Genomic DNA, 27122 nt, shown 5'->3' on the forward strand with positions numbered 1-27122 from the left:
GCTTCCTTAAATTATGGCATAAGGCCATTCAATTAAATCACTAAAAGAGAGCAATGAAACAAGAAGGGAAGTATGAAAATGAGAGCAGGTCTACCATAAAGGGTTCTGGTAGACTTAAATCCTTAAAGGTCCGTGTCCCCCCAAAAAACATGTTCTCATTTAAAAAGTATCATCCTTTATTCCATATATGCTTTAAAATATTTATTGAGCAGAGAAAAAGGAAGGGAGGTAAAAAGATGACACGGATGAGGATTTAACAATTTTCTTCAAGTTCTGGTGGACTTCAAGCTTCAAATGTCTGTTCAAAAAAAAAAATTGCGCTCATTTTAAGGGTACCTTCCTTTATTCTGAATATTCTTGTGTGTGTGTGTGTGTGTGTACACATATATATGTAAAATTTGTTCTTGAAATATACTTAGTTAATCATAGATTACAACTAAAAACATTATTTTCTGACAATATCAATAACTGATTAGGAAGAATTATGAATAATATTAAAATAATTTCACTATAGATATGGCTATCAAATTACATAGGTTTTGAAATGTGCTAATACATAAAAATTTTAGAAGACTTTTCATTTTTCTGTAATACAAGGTGCTCTATTTCCACAAGTATATAGAAAATAAGATAGATACTAATACTTTGAAATTATAATAAATGTGATTTCTATTTGTTCAGTTTTTTATTTCCTTAAACAAACAAACAAATAAATAAAATTACATACGTGGCTGGATCTTTGATTCTCCACCAGGGCTGATGGGGAAATTGCTTGTAATTTTTTTTGTTCCATCTGCTGTACAACCTAGTGAGTGGAAAAAGAATTTCTTAAAAATAAGTACTATTTGATTTTCTCTGATATGTATGACTCCTGACAAAGCACAACAAACTAACTGAACATTGTTTTTCAAAATGAGATATTCAAATTCTAAAATTTAGATTGATATTCAACAATGCAGTTTTTAAAAAATACTAAAATTTAAAACACTACAGCTAATTGAAATATTACATTACAAAAACACAGGCTTTTAGCAAAGCACCTAAAAATCTTTTCTTTTTTTTTTTGTTTTTTGTCTTTTGTTTTTTTGTCTTTTTTAGGGCCACATCTTTGGCATGCGAAGGTTTCCAAGCGAGGGGTCAAATCAGAGCTGCAGCTACTGGCCTGCATCACAGCCACAGCCACAGCAACACCAGATCTGAGCCACATCTGCAACCTACATACACCACAGCTCACGGCAATGCAGGCTCATTAATCCACTGAGCAAGGCCAGGGATCGAACTTTCATCCTCATGGATACTAGTCAGGTTCATTAACTACTGAGCCATGACAGAAGCTCCTAAAAATCTTTTTTTTAATGCCATGAGCCTTTTACAAAATACCACCTGATGATATTCCAGCTTCTGAGCCTCAAGTTGGTCATGCTGACGTTGTAGCTCTTCTTTTTGTTTCTGAAGCTCATCTGCCTTTTTCTTAAGTTCAGTTTCTTGTACAGAGATAAGATTTTCATATTCTTTCAGTTCTTCTTCTGTGAAGAACTGTTGCTGATCCAATGTCTAAAAGACAAAAAAAGAGAGAGAGAGAGAAAAAAAGAATAACCTTAGAAATAAAATGAGAAGGTCTGATTCGACTTTAAAACTATATGATTAGCAAAGTACAAAAGAGTATCTATAGCATTATATCTTTTGGTAAGAAAGAAGTGGAAATAATAAGATATATACTTATGTACTTAGTTGAGCAAAAGATAAAACAGGAAGGAAAACCCAGAAACAAATCAGATTGGTTACCTACAGAATAAGGAGAGAACTCCATGGGGAAGACAAAGAGAATGTGGGAAAGAAAATCACATTCCTCTGAATATGCTTTTTTTTTTTTTTTTTTTTGGCACAGATTTGATTGTTGGAAACATGTCAGTGTTTCACATACTCAAAGAAAACAAGTAAAATCCACAAGGACAGAAAAACTCTCCAAACTGAATACAATTAGAAGCAAATAATAATACTTTTAAGTGAATAAAATAATCCACAGAAGGGGGAGCAGGAAAAAAGAACCCAAGAAACTTGTGATCACAGTATTTGGACTCTCTGCCCTTAGGCTAAAACAATGGCTAAAAATCTAAAAATAATAATAATACAAAAAAATTTTTTAAAAGGGCAAAGGGATACAGAAAAGAAAGGAAAGAAAGAAAGAAAGAAAGAAAGAAAGAAAGAAAGAAAGAAAGAAAGGGAAAGAAAATATCTAAACAAATATTAAAGTCTTGTTTTACATGGATTAGCAATTCTGAAATTCTTTGTACATCCTAGGATTGAATAAATAAGTAGAATATTATTTTTGAAAATGGTAGCCAGGTTTTGTATGAAATATGGAAAGAAAAATGGAGTTCTTGTTGTGGCTCAGCAGTAACAACCTGACTAGTATCCATAAGAACGTGGGTTCCATCCCTGGCCTTGCTCGGTGGGTTAAGGAACTAGCGTTGCTGTGAGCTATGGCGCAGGTTGCAGATGCAGCTCAGTTCCTGCCTTGCTGTGGTTGTGGGGTAGGTAGGCTGGTAGCTGTAGCTCTGATTTGACCCCTAGCCTGGGAACTTCCATATGCTACAAGTGCAGCCCTAAAAAGCAAAAAAAAAAAAAAAAAAAGGAACGAAAGAAAGAAAAAATATTATATGAGAATTGGAAGGATTAGGTTGAAATTTAAGGAGATAGCAGTGTGAACTCATGAGTTTTAATATATATTGCTAACTAAATGTATAAAAATGAATATAAATGTGCCTAGATGAGTCTTTATATGTACATATAAACACATACTATAAAAAATATATATATATAGGTATGCCTTTTTTTTTTTTAATTCCTCAGCTCTGCTACCAGACAGGGCCTAGAAACAACAGCACTTCAGTAGCAAGAAGTACATCCAGAGCCGGATCCTTGTCTATAACACTGATCTCCGCTAAAAGGAACTATAGCGTTTCTCAGAAAAATGCTTAATTCCGGAGGAAGAGCCAAGAAAGAACAAGATAAGTCTTAGACACCTTATTAAGCTAAAAGGTAAGGAAATCCTCAAAGAGTGATAGGGAAATGCCTAAAAGACACAAAAGCTAAGTCTAAGGAAACTACCACTAGCCAAAGCTGGACAAGTTGAGCATTGAAACAAATGATAGGAAGGATTCAAGTTTATTGAGTAAAATATCAAGCCATCAGTCTACATTGATATAAATAGAGAAAGAAGAAGGAAAAGCTTTTCCCTATAGTGGAATGTACACTCATTAATGTAGAAGGAATGATGATTAGAAAATCACTATCTGTCAACAGTCATAGTAACAATTGATTCTGGCCAGAATCATCAATGGATGCTAAAACTAGTAGATAATGAGTGTCAAAGTATATCCCCACGGACAGCTTTTTTAAAAATGGAGCATTCTCATTTTTTATTGGTGGAAATGTCAATTGGTACAAAGTATGTCAACAGCCTTTTAAAAAATATTCCCTTGGGCCTGATAAATGCTACATTGAGAATCTATCCTATAAAATAACCCTAAACACTTTAAAAGCTTTGTATAAAAATGTGTTTAGGAGTTCCCGTCGTGGCGCAGTGGTTAACGAATCCGACTAGGAACCATGAGGTTGCGGGTTCGGTCCCTGCCCTTGCTCAGTGGGTTAACGATCCAGCGTTGCCATGAGCTGTGGTGCAGGTTGCAGACGCGGCTCGGATCCTGCGTTGCTGTGGCTCTGGCGTAGGCCGGTGGCTACAGCTCCGATTCAACCCCTAGCCTGGGAACCTCCATATGCCGAGGGAGCGGCCCAAAAATAGCAACAACAACAACAACAAAAGACAAAAAAAAAAAAAATGTGTTTAGAGTAGCACCTTTTTTTGGTGGGGGGCACAACTGCAGCATAAGGAAGTTCCTGGGCTAGGGGCTGAATCGGAGCTGCAGCCTTGGCCTATGTCACAGCCACGGCAACACCAGATCTAAGTCATATCTGCAGCCCATGCCACAGCTTGCAGCAAGGCTGAATTTTTAACCCACTGAGTGAGACCAGGGATCAAACCCGCATCCTCATGAAGACTATGTCAGGTCTTTAACACACTGAGCCACAATAGGAACTCCAACAGTGTATTTTTTATTTTATTATTTACTTATTTATTTTGCTTTTTAGGGCCACTTCTGAGGCATATGGAGGTTCCCAGGCTAAGGGTTGAGTCAGAGCTACAGCTGCCAGCCTACACCAGAGCCACAGCAACTCAGGATCCAAGCTGCGCCTGCGACCTACACCACAGCTCACAGCAATGCTGGATCCTTAACCCACTGAGCAAGGCCAGGGATCAAACCCGAACCCTCATGGATCCTACTCAGATTTGTTTCTGCTGCGCCACCATGGGAACTTCCTGGAAATACTTTTGATAAGATGTTGAGTGCTTTTTTTTTAAGGTGACTTCTAATTCTGACAGTATGGTGAGTTAGACATTTTTTAAATTATAAAAAGGTAAAATAGTAATTTTACTGTGGGAAAAGCCGATAGACCAAACAAAGAACATTGCCAGTTGACGGGAATAATCAGCAGCATATGCTTCTTGATATGATGTACTTAGCATCACTTCAGTAATACTCCTACTGAAAACGGAAATAAGGAAACAGCACTCTAACTCAAATTGAGGGACATTCTACAAAATAACTGGTCTAATAGTTTTTAGAAATATCAATGCTATGAGATACAAAGACTGAGGAACTATTTCATTAAAGGAGACTAGAAAGAATTAACAACTATATCCAATGCAGATCTTGGATTTTCTCTTGCTTTAAAGGACAATACAGGGAAAACTGACCAAAAATCTCATTAAAGTCTAGAGACTAAAGAATAGCATTGTGTGTAGAGTATTGATAATTTTACTGCGATTATATAAGATCAGTTTTATTTGCAAAGAATACACACTAAAGAAGTATCATGTGCAATTTATTCTCAAAAATACTTATATTTATAAATACACATGGAGGGATTAAAAGTAGAGAAAGAGAGAAAAGGAGAGTGAGAAAGCAAATGCAGTAAAATGGGAAATCTGGGTGAAAGGTTTTCAGGAATTCCTTGTTTATTTTTGCAACTTTTTTGTAAATCTGAAATTATATCAAAGTGAAAAGAGTATATAAATATCTATTGGAGTTCCTCTCATGGTGCAGTGGAAACGAATCCCACTAGGACCCATGAAATTGCAGGTTCGATCCCTGGCCTCACTCAGTGGGTCAAGGATCTGGCGTTGCCATGAGCTGTGGCATTGCTGTGTCTGTGACTGTGGTATAGGCCAGCAGCTACAGCTCCAATTCAACCCCTAGCCTGGGAACCTCCATATGCCGTGGGTGCAGCCCTAAAAAGACAAAAATAAATAAATAAATAAATAAATAAATAAATAAATATTGATTCAGTTCACCAGAAGCACTAAAGGGAGTTCATGTTCAAATAACCTTAGCATTCTTTTTTACCAATGTTCGGAAATATTTCAAATGTTAGAGAAAAAGCATACAAAGAAAAAAAAACTGATTTCTTCAACCTCAAAGATGATCAATGGCCCCAATTTGTTCAGTTTAAGCACTGAAAAGTTCTATGTTTTGGGAAACTCCTCAGTCCCAGGTTAACTAGGGCATTTGACCACCCTATCTTAAACTAATTAAAAATCTAATTAAAATGGTAATCTTTTTATTTTATATAGGAAAAGACAATGTTCTTCTTCAATCTGTTTTGGTTGGTACCTCTCAATCATTCTTTTCAAGATCATTTATACACAGTAAACTATGGTATAAATTCAAATACCTTCCTGGAGCAATTTGACAGATATATTTATAAACCAAAAAATGTTCATGGGCATTCCTGTCGTAGCTCAGGGGTTAACCAACCAGACTATCATCCATGAGGATGTGGTTCGATCTCTGGCCTCACTCAGTGGGTTAAGGATTAGGTGCTGCCACAAACTGGCTCAGATCCCATGTTGCTGTGGCTCTGGCTTAGGCTACAGCTCCAATTGGACCCCTAGCTTGGGAACCTTCATATGCCTTGGATGTGGCCCTTAAAAAAAGACCAAAAAAAGACCAAAAAATAATACAAACAAAAAATATTCATAAACCTTAAGAATAATTCTATTTCTAGGAATTAGTTCCAGGGAAATCATCATAGATGCCCCAAAATGCATGAACAAATGAAGAGTTATCATAATGTTATTTAACAGTTTAAAAAAATTGGAATTGACCCATAATGTATAAATGCGGAAGAAAGGCTATATAAATTATGCTACAACCACAGAACTGCATGCTGCCGTTTTTTAAATTGTGATTTTGAGAAATGGCACTAGAAAACTGTTCATGAAACATTGTTAAATTTTAAAAAAGCCAGAATTTCACAAACATTCTAAGTCATTTATATAGTACAAACCCATTTAAAATATATAGAGAGATACGAGTTTACACGTATATGTAGATTTAAAATGGAACAGTACACTATACACTGTATGCTATATGTGCATATCCTAAATACACAAACAACTTCCAAACTGGCATAACACAATGCATAATTTAAGTGTCTACCTCTGGATGGTAGAATTAGAGGTAACTTCTAATTCATTCTTTAAATGTATCCATTTTTTATTTTATTTTATTTTATTTTATTTTTTTTTTTGCTTTTTTAGGGCCACAGCTGCAGCATGTGGAAGTTCGCAGCTAGGGGTCCAATCGGAGCTACAGCTGCTGGCCTACACCACAGCCACAGCAATTCAGGATCCAAGCCGAGTCTGCGACCTATACCACAGCTCACAGCAACACCAGATCCTTGACCCACTGAGCGAGGCTAGGGATGGAAACCACATCCTCATGGATCCTAGTCAGGTTCGTTAACTACTGAGGCATGAAGGGCACACCCAGTATCCATATTTCTAATTTTCAAGAATGTACATAATTTTATACTTAGAAAAGTACAATTTTTAAAAGACTTCTAATTATATGTAATGTGATTATCAATAGAGATCAACTGCTATAGCTTTCCAAGAAACTGAGTTCACTGGGTTTTTTTGCTTTTATTTTTTATTTAAAAATTTTTTACTGGAATGTTGATTTATAATATTATATTAGTTTCATGTGTACAGCATTAATGATTCAGTATTTTTATAGATTACATTCCATTGAAAGGTATTACAAAATAATGGCCATAACCCCCAGTGCTATATAATACATCCTTGTTGCTTATCTACTTTTCTCATTTCTTTAAAGTTTTACTAAAGTACAGCTGGTTGGTGTATAATACTGTGATAATTTCTGCTGTACAACAAAGTGATTCAGTTATACATGTACACACATCTATTCTCTTTCAGATTCTTTTCCCACAAAGATTTTCAGAGAACGTTGGGTAGAGTTTTCTGTGCTATACGGTAGGTCCCTGTTAGCCAATCTTTCCATATACCTCAATGCATATGCCAACTCCCAACCCCCAGTCCATCCCTCCCACCCACCCCCAACATGTCCCCTTTGGTAACCATAAATGTGTTTTCAAAGTCTGTGAGTCTGTTTCTGTCCTGCAAATAATTTCATTTGTATGCTTTTTTGAATTCCACACATAAGTGATATCATATGACATTTGCCTTTGACTTCTGACTAACTTCACTTAGTATGATAATCTCCAGGTCCTTATTTCATAGAGACATTTTATACGAAAAGCCAAGATGGAAAGACTACACATGCAAACATAATGAAGAATAAAAGTTAAAAGTAGAATAGACTGAGGAGTTCCCGTCATGGCTCAGAGGAAATGAATCTGACTAGCATCCATGAGGACGCAGGGTCAAGCCCTGGCCTTGCTCAGTGGGTTAAGGATCCGGTGTTGCCATGAGCTGTGGTGTAGGTCACAAATGTGGCTCAGATTTGGTGTTGCTGTGGCTGTGGTATAGGCTAGCGGCTATAGCTCCAATTTTATCCTTAGCCTAGGAACCCCCATATGCCATGGGTGCAGCCCTAAAAAAACAAACAAACAAAAAGGTAGAATAGACTGGCACAACTTTGTAAATCAACTACACTTTAATAAAAAAATAAAATAAAGCAAAATTAAATAAAAGATGCAAACTGCTATGTATGGAATAAATAAGCAACATGGGTATATTGTACAGGACCTGGGATCTTAGCTGTGGCCTTGTAATAACTGATAATGGAGAACGAACTCTAAAAATACAGGAAAAAAAAAAAAAAGAAGAATATATTGATGTAGAATTTCTCGAACCAAACATCCATTTCAAGTCGGTTCTATTACCTCCCAGCTATCCGGCTCCAAGAATTCCCTTTTTTCTGTAGCTTTCAAAAACTCTTCTAGAGTCACTAATCGGTCTTTGTTAGTATCAACCTGATTAAAGGAAAATGTATATGTAAAATAAAACAACTCATTATTTAGACACTAGAAATTCTTCTAATAGATGCTACTACATAAACATACAGAAATTAAGTCTAGCCTAACATTCATAGAAACAGGGGGAAAAAATAAAACAGAACACTCAACATTATACTAGAATCAGAAAATAGATTACCTTCTCTTCTATATAATTCAAATTTGAAAATACCAGATACCTCCAAACATCACCAAGTTTGAGTCTGTTGATTGACCAGTTAGACTAGTATTGTTTTCCTTCCTTACCATACCATGTATAATCCCTTTTGAAGCCAAGTGCTTGGACAAGAAAAATAACCTTTCCAGAAAGAGGACTGCTTTAGCCAAGAGTAAAGGAGTTTAACTTAAAATACTCTCAATATTTTTTCTTAAACACAAACAAGTAACTAAAATCAAATCTAAAGTTGACAACATTTCCAATTCCTAATCAATGGCTCTTAAAGACTACGGCAGATTTCAGTTACAAAAGTGAACTCTATAATGGCCAGAGAATTTCATTTATTACTTGGGATGACAGCAGTCAAAGAAATCCCAATTCATCATTAATAGCTCAAATATCAGGTGAAAAATCACTGGAGCCAAACAGTGGACTTAAGTTACCCTGCCTATGATATCTATTTTAGTGTTTTCAGCTTAATAATGTGAACAAGAAATAAATATGCATTGTTATAAATCATTAAGACATTGAGTTTTCTAATTTCTTAGCAAAAACTAATACAGCATTTAAAATATCAAATAATGGACTACATTTTATTTTACTTCTAAAAGAACGTTTTACAGCATTCATTTATATGCATCTTAATCTTGAAATATTTGTAAGTATTTACAAAATAATTGTATTTACACTAAGGGAATCTACTGACTACTCTGGATCAAAAATGCAAAATCCAATTACATATCTATTCTGTGTATTTATTTTCCATTTTATGGTAAGATTTATGTCAAGAACTTAAATGTCTTAAACCTTTAAAACATACCTCATTCATGACATGTTCCCTCATTCTAAGCCTCTCTTCCTCCATTTCTACCATATCATCCTCTTCATTTTTGGGGTCATATACTTTCTCCAACTAAAAAGAAAATTTTAAAGCCAAGTAAAAGAAAGGAAGATAATAGAAGGAAAAATGAGAACAAAATCACTGAATACTTAATGAACTCATTTACCTCTTTAGTAAATAGGGCTTCTAATTCTTGTTCATCTAGGAAGCCATCACCATTGACATCTAAAGTTTAAAAGTTACAAAGGCAAAGTTTGATTTTAATGCCTTAGAAAATAAATAATTAAAATACAACAAATTACAAATGGTCTGCAAAAGTACTACTTACGTGAAGCATCAATGTGCTACAGAAATAGGTTTTTCATTTTTATGAACCCTCAGATCAGTTCAACTGATCCAATTCACTACTCATTCACAATTCATCATAGTTTTTAAGAAAAATATATGTGTTAACCAATTTTTCTAAAAATGTAAAGTAAAACAACATGCTATAAGATGAAAAGTCAATTTTAATATTACAGCATAAAGTCTGTTAGATGTGACCCAGCTAGTCACAGAAATACTTATAAGATTTTACAGAGAAACTTGTAAGTCATAAGTCATATGACTCAAAAATAAAAGCAAGCATAAGGACAGAGTTATTGACCTAAAATATTTTATACTGAAGATGAGCAATAACAACTACTAGGCTACCCTATAGGAAAACACTCAACATTTAATAGGACTCAATAGCAGACCTTGGAAGAAATCACTTAAGAGTAAAGCATCTCTAATTTTTCAAACAGAAGATATAAATACTAATATTTATATTAAATCTGTTACCATGTAATTTGAAAAATGTCTTGGGGTCAAAGTCATTAGGATCCAATCCATCAGTCTCTTCCCACACCTCTTTTAGTTGATCTTTGCTTCCCTGTGAATCAATTAAAAAAAAAAATACTCAAACTCTAATCTATTTATATATACTCAAAATAAAATAGAAAATTGAGAAACTTTGCAGAATTAAGAATCAAGATTTTTAATTACTAACTTAGTAATAAGTAATAATAATAAGTAATAACTAAATAATAAATTCTACTTTCTGGCACAAAGTAATATCTTCATCTAATTATGGTTTTATAAAGTCATAATCCTTACTGGGTGATTAACTTTGGGATGATTTCCATGCTTTTTCTTCATTTCTTCAAATTTTGATTCTTCTTCTTTTCTCTTTTCTTCAGTCAGTGTTTTTAAGTATTCTCTCCTTTCATGTTCCTTCATCATTTCATATTTTTTAAACTCTTCATGTCGAGCCTTGTCATAGTGTTCCAGATCACTTGTAGCCTATAATACAACATTTAAATTAAATAAGAAGATGTGGGGAGTTCCCGTCATGGTTAACGAATCCGACTAGGAACCATGATGTTGCGGGTTCAATCCCTGGCCTTGCTCAGTGGGTTAAGGATCCGGCGTTGCCATGAGCTGTGGTGTAGGTTGCAGACGCGGCTTGGATCCTGCATTGCTGTGGCTCTGGCGTAGGCCGGCGGCTACAGCTCCGATTTGACCCCTAGCCTGGGAACCTCCATGTGCTGTAGATGCGGCACAAGAAATGGCAAAAAGACAAAAAAGACAAAAAAAAAAAAAAAAAAGAAGAAGAAGATGTGTTTGAGAACTATTAATAAAGGCTTTATTGCACATAGCTTACTCTCTAACAGAAGGTCATACAGGAGGGCCAAAAAATACTGGACTCCTGTTGTAAATTCTATACTTCTATTTTAGTCATTATTAGTACTAGTGATGCAAGCAATCAAAGAAACTAAAAGCTCCATGCTAGCTTCAACTTTAGTAAGTAATATATAAATTTATTTTTAAAAGAAGAAAAAGAAAGGGACTATATAAATCTGTATAGTATAGAGAACTAGAACAGTTCCTAACCACTTAACTAAATCTAATATCCAGGCTAGACCATCTAGTTTGCTAACTCCATACAGTACAACATGAGATTGTTACCTAAAATCCCAGAGCTGGCTGTCTCAGAATTGTCTAGGAGTTCCCGTCGAGGCTCAGTGGTAACAAATCTGACCTGTATCCATGAGGATGTGGGTTCAATCCCTGGCCCTGCTCAGTGGGTTAAGGATCTGGTGTTGCCGTGAGCTGTGGTGTAGGTTCCAGACATGGCTTGGATCTGGCATTGCTGTGGCTTGTGGTGCAGGCCGGCAGCTGGGAACTTCCATATGCTGCAGGTGCAGCCCTAAAAAGCCAAAAAAAAAAAAAAAAAAAAAAAGGGATTGTCTAGATTTTAGAAAGGATATATGGCATATATGTGATATTATGTAACACCCCTGAAGAGTCTGTAATCAAACAGATCAGTACTTCCTTATTACAAGCTATGAATACTCACATTAAGTAAGCATAAATAGCCTGACTATAATTCAAGCCAGGTTTCTGTCTTTACAGTGTTTTGGATTTTGGAGTTTTTGGTAAGGGATTACAGACCTATATATCTACAGTATTATCTGGACTAATAAAGGTAAAGTTATCTCCCTTTAAAGACAGTCTAGAGAGTATATAAATTTTATACTACCACTTCATGGAATTTATGTGTCAAATTACCAAATCCCAAAGGCACAACAAAGACAATAGATTTTGGCATTATTCTCACCGCTTTGATTAGCATATCTAAATCCGTAGATTCAAACTTGTCAGGATTCAGGTGGTTTAGGTGATCGAATTGTTTTAGAAGAGCATGGTGGTCTATACCTGTATCTGAAAGAAAATAAGAAAACTGTAAACAATAAATTACTAGAAGCTAGACACATTAATATAGATGATACATAAGAATAAGCATTTGAATTCATTCCTATAGGATTTTATAATAAAATTCGAAGTTTTAGAACATTGTACATATTGTGTTTCTAGGCAAAGGTAATGCCCTTGAATCTAGAACAGCCTTTTTATGGCCACACCTATGGCATAAGGAAGTTCCTGGGCTAGGGGTCAAATTGGAGCTGTACCCAAAGCCCTGTGCCACAGCCATAGCAATGCTAGATCCGAGCTGCATCTGCAACCCTACACCGAAGCTTATGGCAATGCTGGATCCTTAACCCACTGATCGAGGTTAGGGATGGAATTTAAATATTGTATTATAGGTTACAAGTGAACTGGAACACTGACAAGGCTTGACATGAAGAATTTAAAAAATATGAAATGATGAAGGAACATGAAAGGAGAGAATATTTAAAATATGTTCAAGGGTTGATTTGTTAGATGTCAGGGTTCCCATTTAAGAAAATGGGACATATTGGGAGTTCCAGTCGTGGCGCAGTGGTTAACAAATCCGACTAGGAACCATGGGATTGTGGGTTCGGTCCCTGGCCTTGCTCAGTGGGTTAAGGATCTGGTGTTGCCGTGAGCTTGTGGTGTAGGTCGCAGGCATGGCTCGGATCCCCCATTGCTGTGGCTCTGGCGTAGGCCGGTGGCTACAGCTCGATTCGACCCCTAGCCTGGGAACCTCCATATGCCATGGGAGCGGCCCAAGAAAAGGCAAAAAGACAAAAAAAAAAAAAAAAGAAAGAAAATGGAACACGTTGGAGTTCCCGTCGTGGCGGATCGGAAACAAATCCGATTAGGAAACGGAGGGAAGATGGCGGAATAGAAGGACTGGAGCTCAACTTCTCTCCTAAAAACAACAAAATTCACAACTAAAGACTGAGCACTCTTCACCCAAATGGACTGGAAACCTTAAAAAAGATACCCTACTCCAGAAGAAAAAGAGGAGGCCACATCAAGAGGTAGGAGGGGCGATTTCGCAATATAAACAACCCCATACCTCACAGGTGGGAAGCTCCACAGACTGAAACTAACGGGTTCACAGAGACTCACCTACAGGAGTGAGAGTTCTGAGCCCCACATCAAACTCTCATGTGTGGGGATCTGGCACTGGGACAAAGAGCCCCTGGAGCATCTGGCATTGAAAGCCAGTGGGGCTCCACAGGACTGGGGGAAACGGAGACCCCACTCTTAAAAGGCGCACACAGACTTTCACGTGCACTGGGTCCCAGGGCAGAGCAGTCTCCGTAGGAATCTGGGTCAAACCTGACTGCAGTTCTTGGAGGACATCCTGGGAAAACAGGGGTGAATGTGGCTTGTTGTGAGGGAAGGACATTGAAGGCAAAGCTCTCGGGAATACTCAGCAGCATGCCTTTCTCTGGAGGTGGCCATTTTGGGAAAATCTGGCCCACCCGGCAGACAGCTGCTGAGAAGCCCCAGGGCAAACAACAACCCAGGTGGGATCACAACCCCACCCCTCAGTAAACAGGCTGCCTAAAGACCCTTCAGGCACACAGCTGCCTCTAATCCCATCCAGAGACTAAGCCCCACCCACCAGAGGAACCATGAGGTTGTGGGTTCCATCCCTGGCCTCGCTCAGTGAGTTAAAGCTCTGGCGTTTTGAGCTGTGGTGTAGGTTGCAGACGTGGCTTGGATCCCGAGTTGCTGTGCCTCTGGTGTAGGCCGACAGCTACAGCTCAGATTAGACCCCTAGCCTGGGAATCTCCACATGCCTCAGCTGTGGCTCTCAAAAAACAAAAGACTAAAAATAAAATAAAGCTATTTCTTAAAAAAAAAAGAAAATGGAACATATAAACATGGAAATGATGGAAGGCAAGAAAGAAACTTAGGGAAATGGATGGAAATTAGTGTTTACTCATACTAATAAATTAGTAGTGTTAACTTCTAAAATATACCTGTATATGCACACTTACATGCATGTATGTTTCACAGGTGTAGGTATCTATATTTATACATGTGTGCATGCCTATGTATATGTGTATTGACATGCATATATTTCCTACCTCTGTCCTATGAAAGTGTCACGAAGAAGATATATTCCAGGAACATTGAGCACACCTAGTGCCAGCCCCTGGTCTGTAATATCATTTCCCACTAAAATTAATAACCAAGAAAATGGCCAATTCCAGGGTTGGGCAGGGTACAAGGTACAAGATGAGTCTGGAACATGTTGTTATGCCAGAAAGTAAGAAAGAGCTAAATTTGTTCAACTAAGCTTTCAGTGAATTCTTAGTGTGGTCCTATATTAGGAGTTTTACTTATGAAAATGTGTTATAAAACCTAGCCGTAAAGGATATTATCAGTCAGTAACATGTATGACAAGATATTTAGCCTCACTCAAAGTAAGAGAAATACATATTAAAATTGCACAATTATACCATCTAACACAAACGGCAAAGCTCCTAAAGTTTGATGATACTTATAATTAGCAAGACTATGAGAAATTATTGCTGGTAGGAATGTATATTGATCACCCTCTGGGGAGGTAACAATATCTATCAAAATTACAAATACATATATTTTTTGGTTTAACAATTTCATTGTGGGGAACTTATTCCTACAGATAATCTTATATGGATACATAGTGGTATGTGTACAAGAGTGTTGACGAGAAATAACCTAAATATCCATCAACAGGGGTCTGGTTAAGTAAATTACAATATATCTATATAATGGAAATCTATGTATCTGTCTAAGAAAAAAAGATGGTCTCTCTGTGCTAATACAGAAGGATTTCCAAAATATATTATTAAAGGAAAAATAAAAGGCACAAAATGTGTATTGCACATATCTTTTATACAAAACAAAAGGAAAAATAAGAACTTTTACTTGTATTTACTTATACATGAATAAAAAAACTCAGGAGGGGAGTTCCCGTCATGGCTCAGTGGTTAACCAATACGACTAGGAACCATGAGGTTGCAGGTTTGATCCCTGGCCTCACTTAGTAAGTTAAGGATCCAGCATCGCCGTGAGCTGTGGTATAGGTTGCAGACATGGCTCAGATCCTGAGTTGCTGTGACTGTGGCATAGGCTGGCAGCTACAGCTCTGATTAGACCCCTAGCCTGGGAACTTCCCTATGCCACAGGTGGGTCTCTGGAAAAGATAAAAAGACAAATAAATTAATTAATAAAATAAAATCTTAAAAAAAAAAAACCTCAGGAGGGATGGTGTTAAAACTCAGGCAGTGGAATTGAAAGGTATAAAAATATCAGCGAACTTTTTGGAGTTCCCACTGTGACTCGGTGGGTTAAGAACCTGACATACTATCCATGAGGATGCAGGCTCGATCCCTGGCCTCAATCAGTGGGTTAAAGATCTGGCATTGCCACAAGCTGTGGCATAGGCTACAGGTGCAGCTCACATCTGGTGTTGCTGTGGCTGTGGCATAGGCTGGCAGCTGCAGCTCCATTTCAACCCCTGGCATGAGAACTTCCCTATACCAAGGGTGTTACAAAAAATGTATCAGGGAACTTTTAGCTATATACCTTCTTGTTTTAAACCATGTATATGTATTACCTGCTTTTAAAAATGGAGTTCCCAGGTGGCCTAGCAGTTAAGGATCCAGCATTATCATTGCAGTGGCTCTGGTCACTTCTGTGGTGTGGGTTTGACCCTTGACTCAGGAAATTCCTTATGCCTCAGGTGCAGCCAAAAAAAAAAAAAAAAAATTACACAGCCTCCTGAAAATTAAGATCCTTTAAGCCCTTCAAATTCTCAGAAATTTTAATTCATAAATTTTGAATCAAATAAGAAAATATTCCTAAGTTTTCTGAGCGTATAAGTTAGTTTTCTTCAGATAATGAAATTCAGTCCCTGTCTTGGATTAAAGAAAATATTACCAAGATTAAGAGGGTGGAAGTTGTCTAAAAGAAAAGAAATCTCAGAATTCCTGCTGTGGTGCAGTGGAAACAACCCAACTTGGAACCATGAGGTTGCAGGTTCAATCTCTGGCCTTGCTCAATGGATTAAGGATCTGGCATTGCTGTGAGCTATGATGCAGGTCGAAGATGCAGCTCTGATCAGGCAGCTGCAGCTCTGATTCAACCCCTAGCCTGGGAACCTTCATAAGCCATGGGTGTGGCCCTAAAAAGCCAAAAAAAGAAAAGAAAAAATCTCAAACAACCTTTGGCCTGGATTCAAGTATAGAATTACTTTACATAAGTTCAGTCTGACTACCTGATGTAAAATGGTATTAGTTTACTGCTCACTAATATCCTTAGTTTCAGGGTAATGAGTACTTGGTACTTGTTTCTGAAGTCTATTCACCAGCAGAAGTTTACTGCTCTACACAGTAAACGTACTGTTTCTCCAATACGATCCACTGACTAGAGGTACATGTTTAAAATCGAGATTCCTCATCCCCAGAATCAGAACACCTGGAGAGATAATACAAATCCAGTAATCCATATTTTTAACTATCTCCCAGGTGATTCTTTTGCAATCTGAAGTTTTTGGGGGTTTTCTTTTTGTTTTGTTCATTTTTTAGGGCCACACCCTTGGCATATGGATATTCACAGACTAGGGGTCAAATCAGAGCTGTAGCTGCAGCCTACACCACAGCCACAGCAACACGGGATCCAAGCCACATCTTCGACCTGCACCACAGCTCACGGCAATGCCGGATCCTTAACCTGCTGAGCAAGGCCAGGGATCAAACTCTCATGCTCATGGATACTAGTCGGGCTCATTAACCACTGAGCCATGATGGGAACTCCCGATCTGAAGTTTAAGAACTGCTATTCTACCCTAAGAAAGTGTTCAGATATTTACTGAAAACAATGAACCACCCAGATAAACCAACCACAAAGACAAAGGAGTCATGTGGAAGGGTCTTGCACTTGCCGAATCTGGCCCCTTGATTCTGATTCATAATTAAAAAGACCATGCCAGGGAGTTCCCATCGTGGAGTTCCCATCTGACTAGGAACCATGAGGTTGCAGGTTTGGTCCCTGCCCTTGCTCAGTGGGTTAAGGATCTAGCGTTGCCGTGAGCTGTGGTGCAGGTCGAAGATGTGGCTTGGATCCCGTGTTGCTGTGGCTGTGGTGTAGGCTGGCAGCTACAGCTCTGATTAGACCCCTAGCCTGGGAACCTCCATATGCCGCGGGAGCGGCCCAAGAAATGGCAAAAAAGACAAAAAAATAAAAAGGCCATTCCTAGATAGTAAAGGAATTCACTTATGTTGTCAACTGTTGCCTTTATGGTTTTACTTTCTACACTTAAATATTTGATTTACATAAGTACTTATCTGATATATAGATATTTAACTGTACTTTTTTCCAAATAGCTATCCAACTGCGTGAAGACTACTTATTTTTTTTCAAAAGCTTTATCTTACTAATAATGCGATACCACCTTTAATTCAAACTAAATCCCAAATTTATTTAATTTCATTTCTGCAACTTCTATCTTGTTCCACTGTTCTTTCTACTTATATGCCAAAAGCATAGAGCTCTAATGACTGAAGCTTGATGAGATCTGTTAATACCTAATATATATAGTCTTTCATTGTTCTTTCTCAGAGGCATATTGCTTTTCTTGCTTGTTTCCATTTTCATAGAACTTTAAAATTAACTTGGCTTGAATCAAAGGAAAAAGTAGATCTTTTTATTTGGATCATGTTAAATTTATAAATTAACCCAGAAAGAATTGACTTGTTTATAATTTTTCCAGGGGGTCTTTCATATGAACTATGAGATTGCTTTAAGATATCCTCTCATTTCAAAAGCTCTGCTTCATAGCTATTTCATCTTCTCATGGTCTAAAATTAAAAGAATATGGGAGTTCCTGTCGTGGTGCAGCAGAATCGAATCAGACTAGGAACCATGAGGTTGCAAGTTCCATCCCAGGCCTTGCTCAGTGGGTTAAGGATCTGGCATTGCCATGAGCAGTGGTGTAGGTCGCAGACGTGGCTCAGATCTGGCGTTGCTGTGGCTGTGGTGTAGGCTGGCAGCTGTAGCTCTGATTTGACCCTCAGCCTGGGAAACATCCGTATGCCACCAGTGCGGCCCTAAAAAGCAAAAACAAAAACAAAAACAAATTAAATTAAATTAAATTAAAAGAATATGGAGGAGGGGAAGAATAGGCAGAGCACAGAGAATATTTAGGGCAGTGAAACTACTCTGCATGATACTAAAATGGTAGACACATGTAATTATAAACTTGTCTAAACTCACAGAATGTACACCACCAAGAGTGAACTCTAATAAAAATTATAGGAGTTCCCATCGTGGCTCAGTGGAAACAAATCTAACTAGCATCCATAAGGATGCAGGTTTGATCCCCCACCTCGCTCAGGGGTTGAGGATCTGGTGTTGCCGTGAGCTGTGGTATAGGTCACAGATGCGGCTCAGATCCAGCATTGGCTGTGGCTGTGGCATAAGCCAGCAGCTACAATTCCAATTAGATCCCTAGCCTGGAACCTCTATATGCTGCAGGTGCGGCCCTATAAAGACAAAATAATAATAATAATAATATGAAGTATAGATTTAGGGTGAATACGATGTATCAGTGTAGGTTCATCAATTACAACCAAAGGGCCACTCTGGTGGGAGACACTGGTATTGGGGAGGCCATGAATGTTTAAAAAGAAAGGGTGTATATGAAATCTCTCTATTTTCCCCTCAGTCTTGTTATGAACCTTATATCATTCTTTCAAAAAAAACTATCTTGGAGTTCCTGTCATGGCGAAGTGGTTAATGAATCTGACTAGGAACTATGAGGCTATGGGTTCGATCCCTGGCCTTGCTCAGTGGGTTAAGGATCCGGCATTGCCGTAAGCTGTGGTGCAGGTTACAGATGCGGCTCGGATCTGGCTTTGCTGTGGCTCTGGCGTAATAAGCCTGCGGCTACAGCTCCAATTTGACCCCTAGCTTGGGAACCTCCATATGCCGTGAGACGGCCCAAGAAAATGGCAAAAAGACAAAAAAAAAAAAAAAAAATCTATCTTAATTTTTTAAAGTTCAAATTTCAAAGATATAGTCCAATTTATTATTTGTCCTTCAAATTTAAGATTCCTTCTGTTCACATCAAAAATTTTTCTTCTTATATCTACTCATATGATAATTTATATATCAGAGTTCCTAAAATTAAGTCGATCTTGTATTCTTGAAATAAATCCACTTGCTATGATATTCTGGTCTCAATGCATAATAAGAGTGTGGAAGTTTCCTTCTTCATCTATGCTCTGGAATACGTGTTTCTTTGCTTGTTTGTTTGCTTTTGGACATACCTGCAGGATGTGGAATTAAACCTGAGCCACAGCAGTGACAACACCAGATCCTTAATCTCTAGGCTACCAGGGATACCTTAACAGCAGTGATAATCTGCTCTTTAATAGTTTGACGAAATTCCCTTTGTCACTGTCTAAGCCTGGTGTTTCTGTGAAGATAGCTCCGACAATTTTTCTATTTCATCTATGGAAACGGTTCTAATTAGATTTTCTTTCTCTGTTTTCTTTTGGTTTGCTTTGATGCTGTTTTTCCTCTTTAAATCAGTGGCTTAGTTCATTACTTTCATTCTTCCTTTTTACTGATATAATTATTTTAAGGATAATCATTTTGGTTTTGAATGATGGGATGTATTACCTATTCAAGAAAATTAAATTTTAAAAATTAATAGCAAAAAAAAAAAAAAAAAAGAAGAAGAATGGAGATCCCATCGTGGCCCAGTGGTTAACGAATCCGACTAGGGAATCCGACTAGGAAGCCACGAGGTTGAGGGTTTGATCCCTGGCCTTGCTCAGTGGGTTGAGGATCCGGGGTTGCCGTAAGCTGTGGTGTAGGTTGCAGACACGGCTCGGATCCCGTGCTGCTGTGGTTCTGACGTAGGCCGGACAGCTCCGATTAGACCCCTAGTCTGGGAACCTCCATATGCTACAGGTGCAGCCCTAGAAAAAGACGAAATATATATATATATATATTAATAGAAGCCAAATTAATACTAACACTAAATTTTGACTAAAGGAACTTGTATGCAGTAATGTAAACTGACGTCAACAACCAAATATTGAAATTTTCCTACCTTTTCTTTAGCACTTACCTTGAAGGGAATCCAATTTAGCTTTAATTAGCATTCGTAACCTTGCCACTTCTTGCCTTTTCAGTTCATCAAGTTTTGTCCTCACATGGTGACTTACTAAATCAAGCTCTCTGCTTAATCTTCCACTCTGTTAACAAAGGTAACAAATTAATTTATCTATTCCACTGCATTTTTAAACAAGATACAATATATTTAAAATAGGGTTATAATAAAGTAGCAATAAATACTTTTGACAAATTTAGATAAATTTGATATTACAGACAGCATTTCATTCAGAAGACATTCAGTTAATAACTTTATTTTTATTTTTTGGCCATACCCACAGTATATCGAAGTTCCCAGGCCAGACACTGAATCTGAGCCACAGCTGCAACTTACACCACAGCTGCAGCAATACCAGATCCTCAACCCTCTGCACTAGGCTGGGGATCATACCAGCACTTCCAGAGACAAGCCAGATCATTAACCCACAGTAGGAACTACCAGTTTGTAACTTTAAAATCAAGATGTCTACAAGCCATATAATTTAGAAAAGTATAATTAAAGCACAAAGAAGAAACTGAAAAAGTAACTTAATTTGTAAAATGGTGCAGCCACTTTTTTTTTTTTTTTTTTTTGTCTTTTTGCCTTTTCTAGGGCCGATTCCGAGGCATATGGAGGTTCCCAGGCTAGGGGTCGAATTGGAGCTGTAGCCACCCACCTACGCCAGAGCCACAGCAACACGGGATCTGAGCCGCGTCTGCAACCTACACCACAGCTCATGGCAACGCTGGATCCTTAACCCACTGAGCAAGGCCAGGGATCGAACCCACAACCTCATGGTTCCTAGTCGGATTCATTAACCACTGCGCCACGACGGGAACTCCCGGTGCAGCCACTTTGGAAAATAATTTGGCAATTCCTCAAAAAGTTAAACATGGAATTACCATACAACCCTGTAACTCCAGTTCTATATACCTAAAGAAATGAAACATATGTTCACATAAAATCTTACATATGAATTTCATAGCAGCATTATTCATACTAGCCCAAAAGTGGAAATATCCAAATGTCCACCAACTGATGAACTGATTAAAATATGGAATATCAATACATTGGAATATTATCAGCCATTAAAAGAAATGAATATATTGATCCATGTTACAACATGATGAACATTAAAAACCTTATGCTACATCAAAGAAGTCAGGCACAAAAGGCCATATTTTGTATGATTCTTTATGTGAAATGCCCAGAAGAAGCAAATCCATAGGAACAGAAAGTAGATTAATGGTTGCCCAGAGCTGAGAGAGAGAGGAAAAGGAGAGTGGGAGTTCCTGTTGTGGCGCAGTGGTTAACGAATCCGACTAGGAACCATGAGGTTTCGGGTTTGATCCCTGCCCTTGCTCAGTGGGTTAACGATCTGGCGTTGCCGTGAGCTGTGGTGTAGGTTGCAGACATGGCTCGGATCCCGAGTTGCTGTGGCTCTGGCGTAGGCCGGTGGCTACAGCTCCGATTAGACCCCTAGCCTGGGAACCTCCATATGCCGCGGGAGTGGCCCAAGAAATAGCAACAACAACAACAAAGACAAAAAAAAAAAAAAAAAAGGAGAGTGATTGTTGGATGGGTTATAGGCTTTCTTTGGGAGAAAATAAAACTGTTCTAAAATTACATAGTGGTGATAGTTACATGACTCTAAATAAACTAAAACCAATGAATCATATGCTTTCAAGGGGCAAATTTTATGGTATGTGAATTATATTTCAATAAAGTTTCCTTAAGTAACTTGGCCTTCTTAAGCTTTAGTCATCCCATATATACATAACTTTTCAAAATTCATCTTTTTTTAGGTTGTCTCCTTTGATTGCTTGTTTCACATATGCGTAATTAGATATATGTTCCAAAATTTAAGAAGCAACATAGCACCCAGTTTATGTTCTCTTGTTTATAAATGCATTGCAATCACAAACTGCAAGTCTAACTGACAATCAGGCACACAAATCCTTCAGGACTGAGTCAAGGGGGACTGCTGAGGATGGGAAGGAAAAGAAACCCCACAAGGGAGACCAAGAAAGAATGTTCAGAGGGAGAGCTAGGAGAAAAATGCTGTAACAGAAGCAAAAAGACAGCACATTTCAAGGAGAGAAGGGTCATTATTATTACTAGAGGAAACAGTGGTTCTCGAGTGTGGTCCCCAAATGGAAGCATCAGCATTACCCGGGACCTTTAGAGATATAGGCCCTAGACTTACTGAATCAGAAAGTCTGGAAGTGGGGTCCAGAATCTGTTTTAACAATTCTGAGAACCCCTGAGATAAATAAAGGAGTCCAATAAGAAGAGGAATAAAAAGTGGTCACTAGATTTGGCAATTAAGAAGTCATTGAGAGAATTCCCCTTGTGACTCAGTGGAAACAAATCTGACTAGTATCCATGAGGATGTGTTTTCAATCCCGGCCTTGCTGTGGCTGTGGTATAGGCCAGCGGCTGTGGCTCTGATTCAACCCTAGCCTGAGAACCTCCCTATGTTGCAGGTGGGGCCCTAAAAAGATGAAAGGAAGAAAGGAAGGAAGAAAATCATTGAGGGAGTTCCCATCATGGCACAGTGGTTAACAAATCCGACTAGGAACCATGAGGTTTCGAGTTCGATCCCTGGCCTCGCTCAGCGGGTTAAGGATCCGGTGTTGCCATGAGCTGTGATGTAGGTCGCAGACAGCTCCGATCCTGCGTTGCTGTGACTGTGGCATAGGCTACAGCTACAGCTCAGATTGGACCCCTAGTCTGAGATCCTCCACATGCCACAGGAAGCAGCCCTAGAAAAGGCAAAAAGACAAAAAAAAAAAAAAAAAAAAAAAAGAAAGAAAGAAAAAAGAAAAAAAAAGCAAAACAAACTAACCAAACAAACAAAAACAGACTCAGAGATGCAGAGAACAGATTGGTGTTTGCCAGGGTGGAGGGAGGATGGGAAGAGTGAAATGGCTGAAGGAGATCAAGGGTATAAAATTTCAGATATCAAATAAGTCATGGGGAAGTAATGCACAGCACGAGGAATGCAGTCAATAATATTGTATTAACTTTGTATGGTGACAGATGCTTACCAGACTTAACTGTGGTATAATCATTTCACAATGCATACAAATGTCAAACCACTGTGTTGTATACATGAAACTAATATAATATTGTATGTCAAAGAGACTTCAATTTAAAAAAGATAATTCATGGGAATTATTGGCATAATGCTATTACCTTTCTCATAGAATAGTTCACAGCATCAAAGAGGAGAACTGTGAACTAAAAGCCACACATAGGCTCTGTTAGTTGCCACAGGCTGATGTGGGTCAGACTTTCAAAGGGGCCCACATCTGGGACAGAGATTAAATAAGAAGGATGTTTGACCCAGAAAGTTTCCTTCAAACAGATTTCTCTCATTCTGATTCTAGAAACAGGTGAGATAATTTTTTAGGAAAGTTTAAAAAAGATAAACAAGAGAGTTCCCCAGTGGCTCAGCATGTTAAAGATGCACATATATGATATATAAATGATATATATATACACAATATATATATCATAGGATATAAATATGACTATATATTATATCATAGGATATGTGATATATATATCATAGGACAAATATGTGATATATATATATATCACTGAGTCACTTTACTGTACAGCAGAAATTGGTATAACATTATAAATCAACTATAATTTAAAAAAAATAGTAAAAGTTTTTTAAAAAATCACACACAAAAAAAAGTAAAATAAACTCAACTGGGAATTCCCTAATGGCTCAGCAGGTTAAAGATCCAGCATTGTCACTGCTGTGGTACAGATTTGATCCCTGGTCCCCAGTACTTATGCATACTACAGATGCAGTCAATAAATAAATAAACAAACAAACAAACAAAACACAACTGATTCCTTAAATAAATAAACTTTTAAAAATAAAATAAAACACAATAAACCCAATTAAAAGGAGGCATTGCCCTTCAAGGATGGGCTTTAAATGAATCTCTCATGTCAGCTCTTGTTTTTTACAACCTCCTTTTTTTATTACAAGCACTAAGGAGATGTCTACAGCTAGGATCCGGTTCTATTAAATAGGGTTCTTAAAACAGAGGCAAATAATTAAATCTCCCCTATTGAGATAAGATATGGCCCATTTCCTCTGTTATTAATCTAGATCTGATTAAAACAGCAGAACTAAACCTATCCTGAACATCTGAATAGCTCCCTGTCATCCTCACATCATGATTCAAGCCCCTTACACGATTTACAAGGCCTCTGTCATCCAGCCCACGACTCTTTCTAACCTCATCTTCCAGGCATGGCCTCCACTTTGCAGACTAGGCTCCAGCAACAGTTACTCCCTCCAGGTTCCATATATCTCCTGTCTCTGTATCCTTGCACTTTGACCAAGGATGCTTCCCAGGCTTCTCCTTTTCTCAGCCACATTTTTAAGCACAGGCATAATCTCTACCAGAAAGAAAGACTTCCCACCTTCCCCACTGCTTTGTACTGAGTTTGGTGTCCATCCTCTGTATGTCCAAAATATATTACATACTCACCACATATTCCTCTTAATAATCTTTTTCTGGATATTAGTCTCCCCCGAGGATTCCTTAAGGACTGAGAAAGAGTCTCATCTCCATAACCTCACTACTTGAACTCAGTGTCTGGCATGCTCAAATGACTGTTAAATAATTATTTAATTACATTTACCTTTATTTCCTCTATGTCTGCTTTCTGTAGTTTTTCTCTGAAATGATTATCTGTTTCCAGCACATCAATCACTTGCTTGAGGTATTCATCATAATAAAGTCCAGTATCCTTCAAATTAAGAAACAAACCATAACGCTTCTGAAAGTTTTGCCTTCCCTGTATCTAAAGATATCAACCCTAAAAAAAAAAAAAGGTCTAGCAATTTGGCATTGATTCATACCTGGTTTGACAGTTTGGACAGTCAAAGCTAAAAAGCTTTATTTCGCAAATGAAGAGAATTGGATCAGAACCAATACCATGTTTTCCTCGTCCATAAAGGTAGACTTAACCAATAACACTGATAGGTTTTACCCCATTGTCACCATCCTCTTTACTATCTGTCTTTCCTTTGAAGATAATGCAATGTTTTCTTGGCCGGTTATCTCAACATTGGAAAGGTATTACGATCAAGTCTATGTACTACCTAATATCCTAACTACATTAAATAAACATTGCCGAATATTAAACAACATATGCTTATCCAATACTCTTCACTGCTATTTCAGAAACAGCAGCTAATGTCCAATTTTATAAGTAATAAATTTAGCAATATTTTAGCTAAAATTCTTCCCACAAGGTTATCTTTATCATTTCACTTACTGGTGGTTCTATCTTCGCACTGTCCACAGGCTGAGTATTTTTTACTTTTGTTTTGTCTATGTCTATAGGCACAGCTTCAAGAGCAGTAAATACATATGTAACCAAGAAAAACCAATATTGTAGAAGGATGGTCCTCCACTTCATCTGAAATAAAGGTATAATTATATTAAGGTCCTGAGAAGGTGTTTTCAAAAAATATGTACATGCATTCCCAATGCTACATTAATAATATATTCAACTTTAGGAAGTGTAATTCAATAAAAGAATTCTAGGAAAGGGATTTAAATAGACTATAACTTATCAAAAATCATGCTTAAAATAGTTCATTAAACAAAAGCAGGGAACGAACTCCCCCTTGTGGCTCAGTGGGTTAAGAACCCAACATAATATCCATGAGGATATGGGTTCAATCCTTGGCCTGCTCAGTGGGTTAAGGATCTGGCATTGCTGAAAGCTGCAGCATAGGTCACAGATGAAGCTTGGCTCTGGCATTGCTGTGGCTGTGGTATAGGCCAGCAGCTGCAGCTCCAATTCAACCCCTAGCCAGGGAACTTCCATATACCATCATTACAGCCCTAAAAAGAAAAAAAAAAGAAAGAAAAGGAAATGAAAGTAGAGGAGAAATGCTTTTCAGCTAAAATTTAAAAGACAAGTAAACAAAATTTTAAACTGCTTATACAGTATGAGAAAACAATCTTTATCTTTCAAATAAAGATTGTAATGAGAGACTCAAAATTTTTAAAAAATAAACAGCCCAAGTTTAAGAAAAGAAAAAATAAGAGAAAACTATATATTTTTTCTCAGTTAAAATATTAAAGAGCCAGAGTTCCTGTCATGGCTCAGAGGAAACGAATCTGACTAACATCCATGAGGACACAGGTTCAATCACTGGCCCACTCAGTGGGTTAAGGATCCAGCATTGCCATGGGCTCTGGTGTAGGTCGCAGATGTGGCTCAGATCTGGCCTTGCTCCAGCCTTGCTCCAGCTGCAGTATACCAGTGGCTACAGCTCTGACTTGACCCTTAGCCTGGGAACTTCCATATGCTGCGGTTGCAGCCCTAAAAAGCCACACACAAAAAAAATATTAAAGAGTCGAAATTATTTCTGGATATAATATTTAAATTAGCTTCAATCTAATTTTGAAAATAAATTGTCTGTGAACATAAGTTGATTAAAAGAGACAAATAACTAGCTACAAATATTCTCTTAACCTTATTAAACATTATTTTATCATCTCCAATAGTCATTTGCTAAAATTTTTATTGGTCAATAATTTTTCAAATAAACAGGTCAATAAAATATCAAGCAGGATATAACAGGATTGAAGCAAAAGTGGAGAAACTATTGTTGGTCCCACAGCATTATCCAAATCTTCCTTCCTCAGTTTCTACTTCAGAAGGATCTTTATAACTCTGGAGGATCTACTACAAGAATAAGAATGAATAAAAACTCATACTTAATTGCTTTTATACATATAGACTGATGTTAGCAACCAAATCAAAAATAATGGTAA

At 37.6% G+C, this 27122-nt stretch overlaps 1 protein-coding gene across 1 annotated transcript in view; it reads right to left on the reverse strand.

Moving 5' to 3' along the window:
* NUCB2 (nucleobindin 2) overlaps positions 720-27122 on the reverse strand; it is a 47236-nt gene continuing 20833 nt past the window's right edge. The window contains 12 exon segments of the mRNA XM_021083276.1: positions 720-757; positions 760-805; positions 1384-1554; positions 8272-8361; positions 9381-9473; positions 9568-9626; positions 10224-10314; positions 10539-10724; positions 12043-12146; positions 20272-20398; positions 24970-25077; positions 25609-25752. Coding sequence (XP_020938935.1) covers positions 720-757; positions 760-805; positions 1384-1554; positions 8272-8361; positions 9381-9473; positions 9568-9626; positions 10224-10314; positions 10539-10724; positions 12043-12146; positions 20272-20398; positions 24970-25077; positions 25609-25752 — 1257 coding nt within the window.

Source organism: Sus scrofa, chromosome 2, assembly GCF_000003025.6.
Source record: "Sus scrofa isolate TJ Tabasco breed Duroc chromosome 2, Sscrofa11.1, whole genome shotgun sequence".
Classification (NCBI taxonomy): domain Eukaryota; kingdom Metazoa; phylum Chordata; class Mammalia; order Artiodactyla; family Suidae; genus Sus; species Sus scrofa.